Raw genomic sequence first — 21689 nt, 5'->3', positions numbered from 1 at the left:
TATTTAGTGCAAACAATACTACGAAAAAATATTGAAAAATACCTTGTTTTACAATATTTATTTCCCTTAATTAACTTAAATATCGTTTTTCATTTTCTAATGCTTTCCTTTACGAAAAGAATTTAATGTTTACAATTATTTTCAGCATTCGTACGAATTCTGTGCATAAAATAAACATTTTCTCAGGTGTTCAGGTTCTTCAGGTGTATCTACCACATATAAAATGATCATTTTGCTTTAGTTTACATTTTTTCCATTACCAAAATCATGTAGCAGACGCGTCGGCCGATGCGTCTTGTCTCCCGGGTGACGTCACTACCAGCAACCAATGGCACGCTTTTTCCGTTCCTGGCCTAACCTTAGTATATTAAAGAACCTTGATCTATATGTAAACGGCTAAAGTAGTCTCTCGGTGTCAGTCTGAATTGTGATCAGGAATATCTTGATGTTTGGATTTTCAGAAAATATTTGTATGAATCAAAATCGTCATATATATGTATTTTAAGTAAGGTGTTTCGTTTCATGAAATTTGCGATGTCTGTTATGAAAAAGGTAAAAAATACGAAAATCCACAGTGAAGTTCTATTTTTATTTCCACTTCTATGCCCTTGTTAGTGCTTCAAATATAATTTTTTTTATATACTGTATTTTTATTGTTAGGTGCTATGAATGTTAAAAAGGAATTGCCGAATTAAATTCCACATATTTATTTTAAATTGTTTTTTTCTTAAGAAACTTCGAATCGATTTATGTTGATTACGAAATGTTTGCCCTACATTGGTAGTTTCTCAGCCCTTTTAAATAAACCATTCAAAAAAAAAATTTAAAATGACAGTGGAGTACATGGATGTTACAAGGTGAAAAAACATTCACAAAATAAGGCCACATGCGTCATGCCAGTTAAAAAATAGTGTGCGAATGAATAATAAAAACATAGAATGAAATTAAACCCAACATAATTCAAAAATAATTTAAAAAGTACAATCTAACAATCTAGAGGGAACAGAAGATGATTATCTATTTACAGATCAAAGTAACAGTGATTGTGAAGATAAAACAGAATTCGATGATGTGCCTGAATATATAACAGAATACGAATATGATGATATCTCATTATATCTGGTAACAAGCATTTTTACGTTCATAAGGTATGTCATTTTGGCTAATCTTTGGAATATGGTAACAGTTTGGCGACATTTTGGTAAGGCGATAAAAGTTACTAACTAGGACTTTAGCAGTGTACATGGATAAAGTCAAGAGTGTGCGCAGTGCCATTTTGTGCAATTCTGGGATGTTTCTTTAAGTGAAAATAGGTTGACGTGTATGTGCAATTCTTAAAAACGCGGCAAGCAGTGAGCGATTCTGCACTTTCTTCCAATTTCGCACCTAATCTTTGTCATGATTAAGCACTTTTGTTCCATAAAAGTTCTAGCATAAGCGTAATTCGGCTATCAGATTGGTGGAAAAAAATGTTGAGTAAAAAAAAAAAAAAAAACATGCCTTTACTTCGTGAAAACAAAATGGCATCCAAAACCAAACTAGCAGGTTGCTGTAGCAGGGTTGGTCGCCAAAAAATTGCCAAGTTACCATAATCCGAAGATTAACCATCATTTCTCTTTTAAATAAACAGCATTTGGGTAAACATAAAACCCGTTTTTGGTTAATCTTTGGATTATGGTAACTTGGCAATTTTTTGAAAATTTGGCGACCAACCCTGCTACATTAACCTGCTAGTTTTTGTTTGGACGCCATTTTGTTTTCACGAAGTAAAGGCATATTTTTTTTTTTCTTTTTTTACTCAACATTTTTTCCTAACAGTCTGCTAGCCGAATTACGCTTATGCTAGAACTTTTATGGAACAAAAGTGCTTAATCATGACGAAGATTAGGTGCGAAATTGGGAGAAAGTGGAGAATCGCAAACTGCTTGCCGCGTTCTTGTTATATGTTGGAATATACAATATGTATTTGAAGAAAAAAGTTTATAGTACAAAGTAGAAGGGTAATTTTGGAATTACAGTCAAAAGTCGTTAATCCGGACTTCGGCGATTCCGGATTATAGATCATAAGTTTAAATCTGGTAAGATGGCATGCAGAAATTATAAAATTAAAAATATGAAACCTTAATTTATGAAATAAAGAACAATTATGATCTAAAGGGTATCAAAATTTACGAAAAAAAAAGCTTAATATTTATTGTTTACTTTATTAAACATTTCTTTCATTGTAAGTTGTTTAAGTTGCTTCGTTTTATGTGATAATACTTTCTCAGCTAATCTTTGGAATATGGTAACAGGTAGTTTGGCGACATTTTGGAGGTGATAAAGGTTACTACCTAGGACTTTGGGAATAATGTGAAAAGTACTCAGTTCCGATTACGCATTATTTTGTGTGAGGGGAATGAGAGATCATGAGATATGTCATGTGACATTAATGGACGAATCACTGTTCTTTAATCGGAAAAGGGGGTAAAAATTTGGAAAAATATCTGTAGTACTATATTATTTTGTATTAAGCTTCATTGTGTGTTGTGTGAAAGAGTGTTGATTAATTTTTGGATTGCATGGCGCTATCTAAAGTGAATTCTAAATTTTTAATGCGTTTATCTGATAATTCAAAAGAATTGGTTGAATGGTGTATGAGTGTAGGATTAATTGCGAATAAGTATGAATGTCCAACATGTGGGAATGAAATGAGATTGTGTGAAAGGAAGGATATTACAGATAAGTTTGAATGGCGGTGCAAGAAATCTGGTGAAAATGGACATTTTGTGAAACGGAGTGTAAGGAAGGGTACGTGGTTTGCTGAAAGTCGTTTGAGTATGGGGGAAATTTTATTAATTTCTTATTAGTGGGTGAATAGAATGCCAGTTGACTACTGGATTATTTAATCTATAAGAAAAGTTTATCTGCCACATAATCAAGATTCTGAAGAAGATTAGGTAAGTTAGTATTTTGGCTGATCTTTAGAATATGGTAACTGGTAGTTTCGCGACATTTTGGAGGCGATAAAGGTTACTACCTGGGACTTTGGTAATAATGTAAGCAGTACTCAGTTCTGATTACGCATTATTTTGTGTGAGGGGAATGAGAGATCATGGGATATGTCATGTGATATTAATGGACGAATTACAGTTCTTTAATTGGAAAAGGGGGGGGGAAATCGTGAAAAAATCTGGAAATTTTGTATTTGGCTTTATTCTGTGTTGTGTGAAACAGTGTTCATTAATTTTTTGTTCCCATGGCCCTAACTAAAGTGAATTCGAAATGGGTATTTAGTGGGATTGAAAGGGGTAGTAGTAAGTATTTCTTTAAGGTTGTGCGAGATAGAAGTAAAGATGTTTTATTAAGTTATTTATTTTACCTGGTACCTTGCTGTGAACTATAAGTATGATTTTAAAGATCCTGAAACAGAAATAAGAAAAGTTTATCAGACACGTAATCAAGATTCTGAAGAAGATTAGGTAAGTTAGTATTTTTAATTATTTGAGGATGTTATTTTTATGCATTGTTCTAAATGTAAGGTGGAAGTAAAGTAATTTGCATAAACGTGCATAGAAATAATTTAAATATTTGACACCAAGTATTTGTAACCATTTGTAATGTTTGCGGTATGAATTAGTTAGTGACGTTTGTAATATAATAGATAATGTAGAGGTAAAAGTTTTTGGATATTTTATTTATTTTATACGGGGAAATATTCATATTTGGAAAGGGTATATACTTTTTCGCGATCAGGTAATTTCATATATGTTCTTTTTACTGGGTTTAAAGATTCAGAAAATTGTTATGCATTTTCGTGAAATTTTTCTAATTTATGAGAAAAAAGCAATGTACATGGATATAGTGAAGAGTGTGCGCAATGCCATTTTTGTGCAATTTTGGGATTTTTTTTTAAGTAAAAATAAGTCGACGTGTACATGGTTTAGTGATATTTTAATTAAATGATAGTTATTATGTGAATTTTATGTTTGTAGGAATTTGGTATACGTTTCAGTTGAAGTAAACGTGCATGGAAGTAATTTAAATATTTGACACTAAGTATTTGTAACCATTTGTAATGTTTGCGATTTAAATTCGTTGGTGACGTTTATAATATAATAGATAATTTAGAGATAAAAGTTTTTGGGTATTTTATTTATTTTATACGTGGAAATGTATAAAACCACAATCTCCACGGAAGCAGAAATTCCACCAAGATTACTCTGAAGGAAAGGTTATGCTAGAGGTATTCTTCGATGTCCAGGGCATTGTGCATCTGGAATTTATCCCTGTGAACAAAGAGCTCTGCATGAAGAAGAGACCAAAAATGTGGGTTGAACAGTCATGTGTGCAGTTGCATGACAATGCTTCTGCTTACCAATCTGTACTCGTCAATGACTTTCTTGTGAAAACAAAAACAACTGTTTTGCCTCATCCTCCTTACTCACCTGACTTCGCATTCTACAATTTCTTCCTATTTCCTGAACTGGCAAGACGCTTGCAGGGTCGTTGATTTCAATCTTCAGATAAAGTTAAATGTGCATAACAGGCTGAATTAAAGGACATGGCCAAAAATGGATTCCAGACATGCTTCGGTAAACTTTACAGGCACTGGGCAAAAGTGTGTTGTTGCACAAAGGTCTTATTTCGAAGGAAGCTGTGTTTCTGCAATTAAATTCATAATATTTTTTACATTATAGATTCAGTCCGGAAACTTTTGAATCTTACCTCGTTACTTTCATTACTTTTCTAACTTCATTACTTTCATATCTCATTACTTTTCTAAAATGTGTTTAAATGATTAATTCAGAAATTACTTTTACATAAAATTATTTATTTAGTCCATTTTTTATGTGTTTAAATTGCAGAATTGTGGAGAAGGCAAAAATTAATAATAATCATTCCGAAATATGTGTTTCAGATCGATGAAGCTAAAGCTAAACTCATGATGCAGATGAACCAATTAGAGTTACTTGAAAAGAAAATCCAGAGAGACTTAATTTATGAAGAAAGGTATTAAAATCATTATTGAATGCTTTAGACTTCAAGAAATTTTTAACACAGTTCACCAGCTATGCCAGCACACATTTGCAGTGAAAGAGTTTAAAATCAAAAGTTTCATTTTGAAAAAAAAAGATATATATATTTGTAATAATAAAATTCCATAGTCAAGAATACACTTAAATTCTAACTGTATGTTCTTTTCATTTTTAATGGCGACGGTCTCTTATTTGAAAGTACGTGAAATTAAATCCACACCCCTGTAGTCAAGTAGTTTTTCCCGTCTTTTCTACACGTACAGTTATAGAATGTTCTGGAAATATTTAAAGTGAACTGGATTGGCTGACGTCATTTCTTGGAAGCTCCGCCTTTCCAGAGGCTATAAAAGCACTCGCAAAAGAATATCGGGGGCTTTTTCTTAAATGTCACGATGCAGTAAACTTCATACAAAAAGTTATTAGTAATTCTTTTTATTTACTCCGGATATCTGATTTTGTAACTGCTATTTCTCCTGAATAATAATAAATGGATCCTGTTTTTTTTTTTTTTTTAAACTTATCGTCTGATAATTTAAGCTACGACTAAAGCTGGTACATCACATATATATATATAAACATTTGTATATTTATTTTTATTTCTTTTATAAATTTGCTTTGTTTACTACACTGCTGCACCTCGAAAGAAAGCAAGTAATAAAATCAAATTTATTTTACAAATACATTATAATGAAAGGATGAAAAGATTAAGATTTAAAGTATTCTTGAGGTACAAAGCATGCAGAAATTGTATAATGAGCACCCACCTATGATAGTAATAGTTACTGTTAGATGGCTGGGTATGGATTTGAATAGAGTTTGTATGGCATTTGGGAATATTGCATTCCATGCAGTTTCAATTCTATGCCAAAGTTCATCTCTTGTACTGACTAGTAGGTATTGCTGTGCGGTCTGTCTGCAACCATTGATTTAGACCATTGATTTCTTTTTAGTATGATACCTATTCTTTCATGTGCATTCTTACGGCAACTTTTCCAATACTCATTTGTTTTGTGACTCTTACACCCCTGCTGTCTTTTGGAGCAAACTCTACATTATGCTGTTGTAGAGTAATGATTCCCTATCTGTGCTCTGCAACGGGCTCTGTGTGCACTTCCCAGGGGCTTTTCAGCTGTACCAAGAAAATAAAATATAAAATAAATGCTATTAAGAATAAACTATAATGTCCTTGTTGATTTGTGAAATTTAAACTACATTTAATTAATAAATGATTTACATGTAGGTACTGCTACAATACAAAGTCTGATCCGAACTCGTCGAGACTTTGGCGATTCTGGATTTGGGATTTTTCCGGATATTAGATCAACAGTTTAAATCTAGTAAAATGGTATGTAGAAATTATAAAATTAAAAATCTGAAATCATGATTCATGAAATAATAAAGCATTTATGATCGAAAAGGTGTCAAAATTTACCAAAAAAAAAAAAAAAAGGCTTAACATTTATTTGTTTATTTTATTAAACATTACTTTCAATGTAAATTCTTTAAATTGCTTGTTTTTTTTTTTTTTTTTTTTTTTTTTTTTTTTTTTTGTGCTAATACCTTCGCTTTAATTCTATAGACAGACATAATTTCTTGTTCAGTTACAAAGTTCCACTGTTCAAGTCCTGTAGTTGTTGTGCCGAGAATTTCGACTAACTTGTCAATTGAGATTTTTTCATTTTCAATAACCTCTCTGTCACTTTGTTACTATCGGTAGCAGTACTTTCTAGACCTAGAATCATACTACATATTTCGCCATCCATTAATTGATTGATGATTGAGCATCATAATTAAAAACTTTTGTTATATCATCTTCATTTATTATCGCTTCTCCATATTTCTTTACAAAATCCCTTAATTGGAAAATTTCACCTTTAGTTTGCGATATCCGAAAACCTTCCTATTCGCAGCTGTCATCTTCGACATCCTCACCATGAAATATGGTACCTGGCCAAAAATTATGCCAAGCATTTTGTAAAGTGTCTGGAGACACATCCTCCCATGATCTTGCTATCCTCCACACAGCAGATTTCATGCTAAAACACAGGGCTAACATAAATGATTCATTCATTTTGAAAAGGCTATATTTTAAAAAGGATTACATATCCACACATGAAAAATATATGAAAGAATCACAAACTCATTAAGTTTTTTTCACTATTTCACCAAGTTTCCCATATAAGTGGAATGTTGCTTCATCGCTGAATATCAGCTTGGTGGTGAAATTTTTGTCCTCCAATGCTTCCTGCATGTTGATGCAAAAATCTAGTCAACAGTCGTAATTCTTCGGCTTTAATTGTTGCAGGAGCTACACGTGGTTCGGTTTGAAATGCAACCATTGACGTAAAATCTTCCAGACAGTTTTTTGCGATATTCAGAACATCTGGTCAATTGATAGGATGAACATCTGGACAACAGTGCTACAAAGTGTATGGAATGAGCTCGATTATCATCTGGACGTGTGTCGTGTCACCATAGGGGCAAATACTGAATATTTGTAGAGGGTGTATAAACTTGGTGAGTTTATGGTTCTTTTCATACATCTTTAATGTACGTAAAATACTTTTGAAAATATAAAGCTAGCCCTGTGTTTCAAAAGTTCTTGAATTGTCTTGCCATTATTCAGGAAATTTAACATGGATTTAAAATGCTACTTTATATTTGCATTTCAGCGTGCACACTATTCCAATATCCATAGGCTGAATGATGAATTTTCAGGTTGGAAGAAAGAACATTATCTATAGATACATTATCTTTCACTTAAAGCAAGTGAAATATGTGTGTGTGTGTGAGTATGGCAAAGCCTTGAGGGCTATCTGCCTAAGAGGAGGGATGCCTTCGTGGAGGACTTTCTAAGGTAAACTGGCTCGTATACACGTTACACATGGGGAAAACCACGAAAACGCCCATGCAGCCAGCCCGTTCGCAGGATTCGAACCTCGGACCGAACTACCAGTGTTCAGCAACTTTACCTCTCGGCCGCTGGTGGGCCCGCAAGTGAAATATGAGCTGAACAGTTATCTACAATCAGGACAATTTCATCAGGTAAACTGACAAATTTTGCCGAGCCTTGGGTATGAAATGATTTTCAAACCAGTCATTCATTAAAGCCTGTGTCATCCATGCTGTTTTATTTGCACGACATATAACAGAGAAAGTCTTTACTCCTTTAAATTCTTTAGGTCAGTATTTTTTCTTATTACGAAAAGTTTACACTTGTGCATTCCTGCAGCATTTGTGCATGTTAAAATTGTTAGTCTTGTTTTGGAATCTTTGACACCAGTTGGAGCCTTTCCTTTAGAGATTGCCAAGGTATTTTGCCAGAAAAGACCAGTTTCATTAGCGTTGTAAATTTGCCCCGGAGATAACTTTTTGCTATCAATGAGTTCTATGAATTCATCTGCAAATATTTCAGAAGTTTCAGTATCAGCTGAAGCTTTTTCATGTGGAATTTCTAATTGCCTTATACCACAGTGATTTTAAAATTTGGTTAACCAACCTGTCAAATACATGCACTGAGTTTTTAAGTTCATTTCTTTATGAAGTATTCTGGCTTGATCCATTAGCATTGGACGTCAATGGCATGCCCTTGCTGCAACGCTGTCTGACCCATTCAATCATCACTTTTAGCATACCAAATAACAGGGTTCGTAGCGGTCCTTACAAGTGCTTATAAGTCCTTATATTTGAAAATAAAATATAAAGACCCTTATAGGTGCTTACTTTTTCTTTAAAACCTTTTTTTTTGTTTTTGTTTTTTGTTTTTAGTGCTTATTTCTTGCTTTTAGTGCTTTTTTTTTTAATCCTTTGTTTTTAATGAACGCGCATTTTTTCCCCGTACCAAAGCCGAAACTAAATAAACAACTTTTCTTCCTTATATGCAATGTCAGATGGTGAATCATACTCCCGAAAATTCCTTTTCCCCCCTTCCTCTGCATTAACGTAACCTATGGTACGCGCGAGAGTACAGGCAGGTGCATGTCGTTCTATTGGCCAAAGAATTGCGAAAACGTAGAAAATTCCGGTACATTCGGTATTCTTTTCCTCCCAACCAAATACTACACACGTTTGAATTTCCACCAAGATTTTAATAATTTGCATTCTTTTTCCGCGTAGTCAGTTCATATTCGTGTTTATGATGATCGTTATACTTATATTATGAGCATATGTATGAATATTTATAATAATATAGTTGCAGTAACTGCTGAAGTATAGATAAACTTCCAAAAATGGGTGTGTTTTTACACAGATTAGCTTTCTAAGAAATAATATTCGGAATGGCTTAGATAAAAGGAAAGTAATTGAATAGTCAAAATAATTTCATTTTCTTTTCCAATACATTATACAGTACGGAGGTTGGGAGTTTCTCCGCAAAATCTGTAATATTGAAGCAGCGGACTTTTTTTTTATCACTGTCCAATCTGGATTGAATAGGACTAAAGTTTTTGCGGTCTACCCAACCCAAGCGAAGATTGAGTCTATTCCGGAAATTTAATACAGTCTGTTGAAAATTAGAATAAGAAACACCCCAGATTAGTAAGTCTCTTTCTTTTCCTTTATTTAGTTCTTTTTTCTCCGAATACCATACCGACAGGTGTTGATTCCGATTGCGTAATATCACATATGGAAGAATTACGCCGCACGTATTGCGCAATAACGTTTGCGGTATTTTGCATTGATAATTAATTTTGATGTTCAGTCTGAGATTTGTTTATGAACACTTGAAAGAGTTTTACTGTGCTTTCTAAGCAGAATATTTCTCAGTTCCGTTGGTTTTTATATGATGCACATATCGAAATGTCAAAATCATTTATTTAACCTAAATTTAAATCTAAAGAACGGCTACTATCTCCCCCACTGCTCTTTTTCCAGTTACTATCCGGAATATTCGGGAATTTCCGAGTATGCGGGTTAGTTAAGCTTTAACTGTTAAAGGATGACTGCATGAAGCAATTTCCCGTCTTCTGATTTCAGAAATGTGCCTCTTTTTTACTTAAATTACTTTGTTTGGGATATATGTTAAGGGAAAACTGTTATGCAATGAAAATTTAGAAAATGTTCAGAATTTTGATTTAAGTTAAATTATTTAAATATTAATACGAGTAGAAAAATAAATTGTATTTATTATTAGGTGCCAAACGAATACAATTAATATGGCTTATTATTATTTTTTTCTATATTTTCAACTGAAATATCATCATTAAATTTTGTAATATAGTTTAGTTCTGCATAGTTTTTTTTTTCTCTCATTGTAAACTAATTCTGTAAATTGAACTGTCATTTAAAATTAAAAAAAAAAAAAGTTAATTATTTTCCATTGTTGAGGTAATGCTCATTCTCTTAATAAATATTGCATTGCTCATATTTTAAATTACAAGTCTAATTTTTCTTTTAAGGTTATCCAGTTGTGTATAATGTAATTAGACAAGTACTTATTTTTTCCTTAAAATGTGCTTGAAAAGTGCTTATAGGTGCTTATTTTTTTAACTAAAATGTGGCTATGAACCCTGAAATAAATTTTCTGTTAATCATTACGATTGGGGTATTGGAATCAACAAAAAATTCATAAAATTCCTTTTTCTGTTATGTCATATACAGTTGACTTTCCAATGCCATACTCCTTGCATAATTTTGAGACGGATATATCTATATCCATTTTTTGCAGGAATTCCACTTTTTTGGGTGATGGATATCGAAACATGCTTTCACTTTGTAGATCCTGTTGCAGCTCCAGAATTCTTTTTTCGAAGAAACTCTTTTTGACATAATCGAAAAATCAAACTTTAATCTTCATACAATTGCTGTAATAATAACAGCCTGCAAAAAATAATATGCTGGATCAAATCAGAAAGTTAAGGAACAGTGCAATCTGCTATATTAAATGAAATTCTTTGGAATACTTAAAATATAATTTTAGCTTAACTTAACAGCGTCTGGTATACATTATTGGTTATGTAGCATGAGATTGGCAACGAAAGACAAGTTGTTCTGTTAACTTTTGTCTTCCTCCTATTGCACATAAGCCTGAATTGTACTTATTTATTATATAGTACAAAGTCTGTAATCTGGACTCGTTGGGACTTCGGCGATTCCGGATTATAGATCATCAATTTAAATCTGGTAAGATGGCATGCAGAAATTACACAATTAAAAATATGAAACCGTAATTTGTGAAATAAAGAGCAATTATGATCTAAAGGGTAGTATCAAAATTTCCCACCCAAAAAAAGCTTAATATTTATTTGTTTAGTAAACATTTCTATCAATGTAAGTTGTTTAAGTTGCTTTGTTTTTTGTGCTAATACTTTCTCTTTAATTCTATAAACAGACATAATTTCTTGTTTAGTTACAAAGTTCCACTGTTCAAGTCCTGTAATTGCTGTGTCGAGAATACCGACTAACTTGTCAATCGAAATTTTTTCGTTTTCAATAACGTTCTCTGTTACTTTCTTCGCTATCGGCAGCACGCATGGGTAAACGCTTTACTGGCTTTACGCGCATGCATAAGTTTGTGGCTTTGAGGTCTGGATTATAGATCATTCCGGATAATGGACATCCAGTTTAGAGACTTTGTACTGTACTTATGTCTATTTCTTGCACATGCGTAAGGCCTTATCCAAGTTGTGAATAAATAAATCCCCACATATACTTAAGCTTACTGAGGCCTGGCGTAGATATTTTACCGCTTGATGCAGTCACTGTGGGTCCTAAATTTTGCCAGATACCTTCCTAAATTCTAAATTTTTTGCTACCCTTAAGTTTTGGGTCCCTGTGCTTTTCCTAAATTCTGAAAATTTTGTCATCACTTAATTGTATTACTTGGTGCTTCTCTAAATTCCAAAAATTTTATCTTCCCTAAATTATGCCGCCCAGTATGGTAATACAAGCTCTGGCGCTGGTTCTGGGTTTATGTGAATAAAAAATCGCTTATTATTTATTGAAATAGCACTAAATGTAATCTTTCTGCCTGTGAGTATAATTAACAATTTTTAGCATATGAATGATATTTTTGTTAAATTTTTCCTCATCAACATTTAATGCATTTAACTTCATTGCCAACATGAAAGGTTACCATACTCTTTGTTATTAAATGACTAATATAAAAAAAACTTAGGCATTGCTGCATGAGTTATTACTCAAGTTGTCATGTGTTGGTACACATGCGGTGATGAAAGCAAAATATAATCCGGACCTCAAAGCCACAAACTTACGCATGCAAGAATGATGGGCGCATCTTCTAAGCATGCGCATAAAGCCAGTAAATCGTTTACCGATGCGCGCTTCCAATAGTGAAGAACGTTATTGAAAACGAAAATATTTCGATTGACAAGTTAGTCGGTATTCTTAACACGGCAATTACAGAACTTGAACAGTGGAACTTCGTAATAAAACAAGAAATTATGTCTGTTTATAGAATTAAAGAGAAAGTGTTAGCACAAAAAACGAAGCAACTTAAACAACTTACATTGATAGAAAGGTTTACTAAAGTAAACAAATAAATATTAAACTTTTTTTTTTTTTTTTTTTTTTTGTAAATTTTGATACCCTTTAGATCATAATTTCTCTTTATTTCATAAATTATGGTTTCATATTTTAATTTGTATAATTTCTGCATGCCATCTTACCAGATTTAAATTGATGATCTATAATCCGGAATCGCCGAAGTCCCGATGAGTCCGGATTACGGACTTTGTACTGTACTAATTTTTTATTCAGCTAATATATTTTCATATATTGGCAACAGCCATTTTCAAAATGGCAGTTTAAAAAAGTGTTTCTGAAACTAAAACAGAAAACAAATAGCAGAACAAAAAATGGGAAGTTTTGAATGGAACGACTAGTTGAATTACATCTTTTGGAACAATAGCATTGCAAAACATGATCTCCAAATGATAACAATACTCACTTTTGCCAGAGCTTATAAACTAAATAATATATTATTATTCTCTTTTTTTTTTTTTTTTAACATTAGCAAAGTTCGTTATGAATGCGATAAAAGCGGTCAATAGATAAAATTTAAAAACAAACAAACGTCGGTAATAAAATATTTATCTTTTTCAAAAAGTTATTATGTAATTTTTTTCTTGTTCTATTCTCCCATGTGTACAGTTAAATGTTTTTGCTTAAAAAACATGACAGTATTGCACAAATTTGGTATCCAGCATTTTGACACTTTGCTTGCAATTTTTCACATTGCGTTTTTCATAAAATTTGAGAGTGTAAGAAGAACAACTTCATGTAATGCAAATTTTTGCATTCTCTACTGTTAGTTAAAATACCATACTTCTGAAGAAATGCAGCACTTTGTTGTTTTTCATCAGCCACCATTAAAAAGGGGGGAAAATCCATTTGATGCAAAAACAAACACTAATAAGAAAAATGGCATGAATTTAAGAGGCTGCGCATGTGCATATATCTGGGTTGCTGCATGAATAAGTTAAGCAGCATCATGGGTTTGCCGCATAACTATTTTAGTAGCATGATTTGTTGCCTCATAAATAATTTTAAGGGAGGTGTGAATAATCAGAAAGAACCAAAATCACAATAAACTATATTAAATTCATTGGTAAACAGCATTCTCTTCTAGATATGTGGAGTAAAGCAACACATGAAGCTATGCGAAATTTGCCCAGTCTGGCACATTGTGGAACGAAAGGAGTAAATGCCCATGTAAAATTTTTATCAACCATAGTGTGCATAGTCTATGAGCAGGGGAAAAAAAAAAAAAAAAGACACAACAATGTGCAATTTGCTTTGTTTTAAATTTCTGATCTTAAAAAAAATTCATGATTCATTGTAAAACTGTATATTTAAAACGATAAGTAGTTTTGTATACGTGTTTGTTAAAATAATTACAACTTCATCACAATTTTAACATGATGTGTGTAATGAAATGTGTTTATGACATTTCAGACTAAGAAATACTATATTATTTATTTACTCATATTCGATATATTTCAGGTCTTTTTTTGAAAAGGAAATCAGTTTACTAAGAGATAGTTTATTTCAGACGGGTATGTATTTTTCACTAACTTCATGGTGCTTTGTGTTCTTTTTATTGCCCTTAAATATTTAATTTTGGTATTGGTATTCTTTTAAGGAAAATATACCACCTGATAAATTTTAGCAATATTCTATATTATGATTTTAACAGGAACAGCTCTACATAGCTTTAAAAGGATAAGGAATAACTTTGATGCAAAAACAAAGTTTAAAGTTATAGAAAACATTTAGCAGAAATAATTTATCATGATAGAAGCACCCTAAGATTATGTGCTGTGCAGACATAAATGAAAAAAGTTTTAAACTTAACCAATTTAACAATATATATATAAAAATAAAAATACAATAAATAAATTTGATCAATACCAGAAACATAACAAAACATAATCATTGTCAAAAATTACACTTAGTTAACTATTCATTAAATCCCAAGGGTTTTCCCTTTAAAAAATATTACACTATCAATGATACAATAAATATATTACCTGTTCTATGAATACTGGCATTCAATATCTCACGAAAAACATATCACGGAACAAAACTGATTAATATTTCACTTGACCAAATAGTCCTATGCTTTTGGCCAAGAAGGCACCTGAAAAATTAAACCTTGAATGTACTTGAATTGGTAAATGCCACTCACTGCAGTTGCTCATGGGAAATCACAGCTTGGTAAAACATCACCGCTAGATCTGGAACACACTTGTGTTAATGATGCCGCCTTCAGCAGTTGCTCACTGGAAACCACAACTTCAGATTTATCGCTGCTTAACCTTGGAACAGGATGCCGCTTACTGCAGCTGCTCACCGGGAACCACAACTTGAGATTTGATGCTGCTTAACCTTGGAAAAACCAACATGGCCCGGAACCATGGCACTTAACGCTGGACGACCCGCATCGCAAGAATGTCTCCGAATGAAAGCTGGAACAGCACACCAGGAGCAATGAAAACAGGAACAAGAAAGCCTAAGCTTAGACTCTATAAACTGACCGAGCTATTGCGAAGAGCAATGTTGCTGGTTCCAGAATTAAAGCCCAAGGGCACTTGATATAAAGAAATCTGGACGTGGAGAAAATCTCAGATGAGAAAACGGAGAAAATGGGAAGAAGATAAGTACCAAAAGGAGCAAGACGATCGAATCGGACAAGTTCTCAAAATGTGACGAGCGATCATAGCTTTCAAGGAGGACCCAAGACAATGCAAATCAATGACAACAATATGAGAACATACACTACAGCTATAGTTCTAATGACAAATTCAAATACAACTGAACAACCTCGATCAATAGTGCTAAATACAACACAATTTTAATACAACTATTCAACGCAATACACTACAGCAACTCAACAACAACCTAAGCAACCTATTAACAACACTACTATATCATCACAATGCGAAAAATCTCACAGCATTAGTTTTATAATTCACCAAGAATAATATTCAAGCTACAGAAGAACTTCAATCAAAATCAGATGCATTGGAAGTATAAACAGCTACTGATTCAGTAGCAAGTGAAAAAATTGTCGTTTCCTCCCATGAAGGTGTGAGCTAAGAAGGCCGAAGCCAGAGCGATGCAAGATATTTATACATGAAGTAGATATGACGTCATCTCACGGCAGCCAAACAGCTGTTGGCACGACCCAGCTTTCCAGATGACGTAACCTCGAGTTTCGTTTTTGCATCTTAATTAGGCTGGAACAGTCCGTTCTTAATACAAACAGTGGCAGTGTAAAACAAAGTAGAAATAATCACTATATCCCTTTGAAATAAAAACTAAACCTCATGTAAAAGTTAGAATTATTTCAAGGAGGAGAGATGATGCAAAGGGGATTACAAAAGCCATAATTGCAACAAACTTAAAGGAACAGTTTTAAAAGGAAGCAATACATCCTGTATGATGTATACAACATATAATAGCTAATAAAAATACACCAATGAGTGAATGCTAAATGAATTTTCCAGTAATTTTTTTCTGCGTTGGTTTTCCTGTAGGTACTTAAAAATTCATTTATGTTGATTATTGTCATAGATTTCTTGAATGTTTGGAAGACTAGTACTTGTCGTCTTTGGCAGCCTTGGTGAGAAACAAATGACTATTGATTGGTGCATGTATGAGAAACATGTAGAGACATGAGGTATTTTTGGAAGCAGGCAAGATGTAAAATTAGCAATGCCTTCGCCGGGAATCGAACCGCGGACCTCTCAATTACGCGCTGAGCGTGCAGACCACTACACCACGAAGGCTCGCTAAAAAGTCAGAAGTACCTTATATACTCCATCTTTTAAAGGGTGACTGGGGTTTTTAGAGGACCCAATTGCTAAATCCTGGGTATGGAGAATCATCATCCACTACCCTTTTAGTTCGGGTGTCACTGTAGAGACATTAGGTATTTATTGGAAGCAGGAGAAGTGAAAAATGAGCAACGCCTTCGCCGGGAATCGAACCGCGAACCTCTGGAATACGTGCCCAGAATGCAGACCACTATACCACAAAGGCGGGAGAAATACCTTATAAAAGAATGATTAATAATCTGCTTTTTTGTACTTGCATTGCGTCAGTATTGTGGTTTTTCATTGTGAGATATTTATTATACTGTGATCAGTCTTCCGTCAATGGAAAAAGAAGCTAAAGTTAATATTTAAAGCAATAATTGCTGAACTATGTCTACCAAAAACAGTTAGTAAAAAATTAATTTTCCTGTATATTTAAATATTTTTAATAAACCGCTAATTAAATTTATTAAGTAAGATAAATATAATTTTCCAGCATGTTTATATGTGTTATTTTAAATAAATTGCTGACAGAATTGTATATAATAAATAAAAATTTATATTGAATTCATTCTGTGTGTATATAGGGTGAATCTGAACAAGTAGGCAAAACTTTAGGGCAGTGGTTTCCAACCTTTTTGTACCGGCGCTCCCCTTTAAAAAAAAAAAAAAAAAAATTGGTGCGCCCCCTTTAAAAAACAAATTGTTGCGTCCCGTTAATTTATCTTAAAATCAAATTTTATAAATACTCAACTGATATTATAATTTATTTAATGGGCTACAAAATAATATACAATATTATGTAAAAATATATTTATTATAAGAAATATAATAACAAAACAAAAAAAGAATATATAATTAATACTACTACAACATAAAAATTTAATGCGACGGTTGAGCTTGTTTTTCAGCACAAATTTTCTCAAACCGTGGTATCATTGAAGAAATCGCCGTTCTCAGTTCCTTTTCAATCATTAAGCGAGATTGATACTTTGTTTTTAAAACAGCAACTGTAGAAAAACCAGTTTCACATAGGTAAGATGTTACAAATGGCAATAAAATTTCTAAAGCTTTGTTTGTCAAAGTAGGAAAATCGTCCTTTACTCGTAGCCAAAACGTAACAATATTATTTTCATCTCAAAACATCTGCTTTAATGTGCTATCACTAGATAAGTCAATTATCATTTCCTGCTCTGCTGTCGTAAGGCCAAAATCCTCATATTTTTCAATCACAAATGGGTTTCTAATCCATTCATATTTGGACATGTCAAGATCTTTAAAGTACAACGAGAATTGCTTCCATAGACTGGTCAAATGATTATTAATAAGAACTTTACTTTCTTCTATTTCATCAGCAAGACAGGTAATTTTAAAAGTGGGAAACATGTCAAAGTTATTATTTTTCAAACTTATTATCCACTGTTCCAATTTTTTCATAAATGCAGTAATCTTGTCTTTCTGTGTAAAAGCATGAATTTGAGCCCTTGCATTGATTTATTTAAAATACTGAGTCTTTGAAAAATATCAACTAAATATGCAAGTTTTACAAGGAATTTCGTGTCATAAAACAAGTGTGCTTCATCTCTATTATTATCACTAAGAAATATGGCGATCTCTTCTTTTAGCTCAAACACCCTTTGAAGTACTTTGGCACGAGAAAGCCAGCGTGCCTCACAATAGTATAGAAGTGATCTATATTCTGAACCCATGTCATCACACAATTTTGCGAAAAGCCTTCCTCTCAATGGGCTATTTTTGATAAAATTTACAACTCTTGTAATAACTTCAAATACTGTTAGTAGGTCTTCACCCATATCTCTTGAAACAAGTGATTGTCTATGAATCATGCAATGCATCCAAACTGCACGAGGAGCCACCTTTCGAACTAGTGCCTGTAGACCAGCATTTTTTCCTGCCATAGATGGAGCTCCATCTGTGCATAGTCCAACACAGTTCTCCCACAGAATGCCATTTTCATTAAAAAAATTATCAATGATTTTAAAAACTTCCCTTGCTGTAGTATTGCATTCATTAGGTTTACAGAATAACATGTCTTCTCTAACATCAGTTTCCACAACATATCTTACATATGTTATCAAGTGTGCATCCTTAAGAACATCGGTAGCCTCATCTACTTGCAACGCGAAAGAAGATAGTTTTACTTTTTCTATTAATTGATCGCAAAGATCTTCAGATCTTAAGGATGCACACTTGATAACATATGTAAGATATGTTGTGGAAACTGATGTTAGAGAAGACATGTTATTCTGTAAACCTAATGAGTGCAATACTACAGCAAGGGAAGTTTTTAAAATCATTGATAATTTTTTTAATGAAAATGGCATTCTGTGGGAGAACTGTGTTGGACTATGCACAGATGGAGCTCCATCTATGGCAGGAAAAAATGCTGGTCTACAGGCACTAGTTCGAAAGGTGGCTCCTCGTGCAGTTTGGATGCATTGCATGATTCATAGACAATCACTTGTTTCAAGAGATATGGGTGAAGACCTACTAACAGTATTTGAAGTTATTACAAGAGTTGTAAATTTTATCAAAAATAGCCCATTGAGAGGAAGGCTTTTCGCAAAATTGTGTGATGACATGGGTTCAGAATATAGATCACTTCTATACTATTGTGAGGCACGCTGGCTTTCTCGTGCCAAAGTACTTCAAAGGGTGTTTGAGCTAAAAGAAGAGATCGCCATATTTCTTAGTGATAATAATAGAGATGAAGTACACTTGTTTTATGACACGAAATTCCTTGTAAAACTTGCATATTTAGTTGATATTTTTCAAAGACTCAGTATTTTAAATAAATCAATGCAAGGGCTCAAATTCATGCTTTTACACAGAAAGACAAGATTACTGCATTTATGAAAAAATTGGAACAGTGGATAATAAGTTTGAAAAATAATAACTTTGACATGTTTCCCACTTTTAAAATTACCTGTCTTGCTGATGAAATAGAAGAAAGTAAAGTTCTTATTAATAATCATTTGACCAGTCTATGGAAGCAATTCTCGTTGTACTTTAAAGATCTTGACATGTCCAAATATGAATGGATTAGAAACCCATTTGTGATTGAAAAATATGAGGATTTTGGCCTTACGACAGCAGAGCAGGAAATGATAATTGACTTATCTAGTGATAGCACATTAAAGCAGATGTTTTGAGATGAAAATAATATTGTTACGTTTTGGCTACGAGTAAAGGACGATTTTCCTACTTTGACAAACAAAGCTTTAGAAATTTTATTGCCATTTGTAACATCTTACCTATGTGAAACTGGTTTTTCTACAGTTGCTGTTTTAAAAACAAAGTATCAATCTCGCTTAATGATTGAAAAGGAACTGAGAACGGCGATTTCTTCAATGATACCACGGTTTGAGAAAATTTGTGCTGAAAAACAAGCTCAACAGTCGCATTAAATTTTTATGTTGTAGTAGTATTAATTATATATTCTTTTTTTGTTTTGTTATTATATTTCTTATAATAAATATATTTTTACATAATATTGTATATTATTTTGTAGCCCATTAAATAAATTATAATATCAGTTGAGTATTTATGAAATTTGATTTTAAGATAAATTAACGGGACGCAACAATTTGTTTTTTAAAGGGGGCGCACCAATTTTTTTTTTTTTTTTAAAGGGGAGCGCCGGTACAAAAAGGTTGGAAACCACTGCCCTAAAGTTTTGCCTACTTGTTCAGATTCACCCTATATACACACAGAATGAATTCAATATAAATTTTTATTTATTATATACAATTCTGTCAGCAATTTATTTAAAATAACACATATAAACATGCTGGAAAATTATATTTATTTTACTTAATAAATTTAATTAGCGGTTTATTAAAAATATTTAAATATACAGGAAAATTAATTTTTTACTAACTGTTTTTGGTAGACATAGTTCAGCAATTATTGCTTTAAATATTAACTTTAGCTTCTTTTTCCATTGACGGAAGACTGATCACAGTATAATAAATATCTCACAATGAAAAACCACAATACTGACGCAATGCAAGTACAAAAAAGCAGATTATTAATCATTCTTTTATAAGGTATTTCTCCCGCCTTTGTGGTATAGTGGTCTGCATTCTGGGCACGTATTCCAGAGTTTCGCGGTTCGATTCCCGGCGAAGGCGTTGCTCATTTTTCACTTCTCCTGCTTCCAATAAATACCTAATGTCTCTACAGTGACACCCGAACTAAAAGGGTAGTGGATGATGATTCTCCATACCCAGGATTTAGCAATTGGGTCCTCTAAAAACCCCAGTCATCCTTTAAAAGATGGAGTATATAAGGTACTTCTGACTTTTTAGCGAGCCTTCGTGGTGTAGTGGTCTGCACGCTCAGATAATACGGTTATACTGCAAGTGGAATGATTTTAAGTTGATCAGCATATGATTCACTGAGCATCGTTTCTATCATGTCAATAGCTGCAGGTAGCACCAAAGTTTCTCCTATTGAATGGGTTTTTTTTGCATTTAGCAATTCTATAAGAAACTTTGTATGACGCAAGCAATGCTTTTTGTGTTACAGACATGGTCTTTGAAAACATTTCTTGTTGTTTATTTAAATTCTCTAATTTTCTTTGGAAAAATTCTCTTGTCTTGCCAACGTGATCTGCATATACTTTTTCAAGATGTCGTTTTAATTTATTTGGTTTCATGCTGTCTGAGGCCAAAGTATTCATACACAGCAAACACAATTGTACAGAAACAATCAGATGCTTCTGTTTACTAAAGTTTGGCGCGGGTAAGCACGAGAATACCCGGGATGTTGCGAGTGCTTATCTTTTGATTCCACGCCCCACCGGTACTCGGCTCCAAAACGTGAAAGCGAGATATTTCGTTCCAATAAGAGTATGGATGATGTAACAATAAAGGTAAAAATATCTCTTACCTTTTCGAATCCGGGCGGCAAGTATTCCACCGACATGAAGATTGTCAAAACTGTAAACTAAATTTAAGGCACATCCTTCTATAGAGATTACAATAAAATTATTATTATTATTATATACACAGTCATAATTGATTTACACTTAACATCCATGATAATTAAACATGCTTTCAGATACAAAGCGGTTCCAATTCTCCTACTGCGTAGCAGTTTGACTGTCTCCTCCTACGCAAATCGAGTTCAAAGTTTTTTACTTAGGAATTAATTCTAAAGTTCGCTAGATGGCGCTGGGAGTTCAGAATCCAGTTGTAACAGATGGGATGTTTTAGCATTTGTACCCGAAAAATTCGCGGCGAGGATTGTGGATTACGTATACTGCTGATTCATTTTTTTTGACACCTATTCGACTTTTTTGGTTTGTATTCGAAAATGATATTTTGGAAACAGCTGCATGCCTCCCTTGCAACAGTCTCGCGACCCCCAC

At 33.1% G+C, this 21689-nt stretch overlaps 1 protein-coding gene across 2 annotated transcripts in view; it reads left to right on the top strand.

Moving 5' to 3' along the window:
• The first annotated feature begins 344 nt into the window (after positions 1 to 344).
• Positions 345 to 21689, top strand: part of LOC118197337 (uncharacterized) — a 33390-nt gene continuing 12045 nt past the window's right edge. Inside the window, exons 1-3 of one of the 2 annotated variants that reach the window (XM_085808570.1) lie at positions 365 to 552; positions 4901 to 4992; positions 13980 to 14032. In XM_085808570.1, coding sequence (XP_085664696.1) covers positions 523 to 552; positions 4901 to 4992; positions 13980 to 14032 — 175 coding nt within the window. In that variant the 5' untranslated portion in view covers positions 365 to 522. Of the gene's footprint in view, positions 553 to 4900; positions 4993 to 13979; positions 14033 to 21689 lie in introns of both variants that reach the window. The other variant, XM_085808569.1, reaches the window with a different exon arrangement.

Source organism: Stegodyphus dumicola, chromosome X1 (assembly GCF_044657685.1).
Source record: "Stegodyphus dumicola isolate Sdum_Otavi_A_Nest chromosome X1, ASM4465768v1".
Classification (NCBI taxonomy): Eukaryota; Metazoa; Arthropoda; class Arachnida; order Araneae; family Eresidae; genus Stegodyphus; species Stegodyphus dumicola.
Note: the sequence above shows the minus strand (reverse complement) of the source record. Positions and strands in the feature narration are given on the sequence as shown.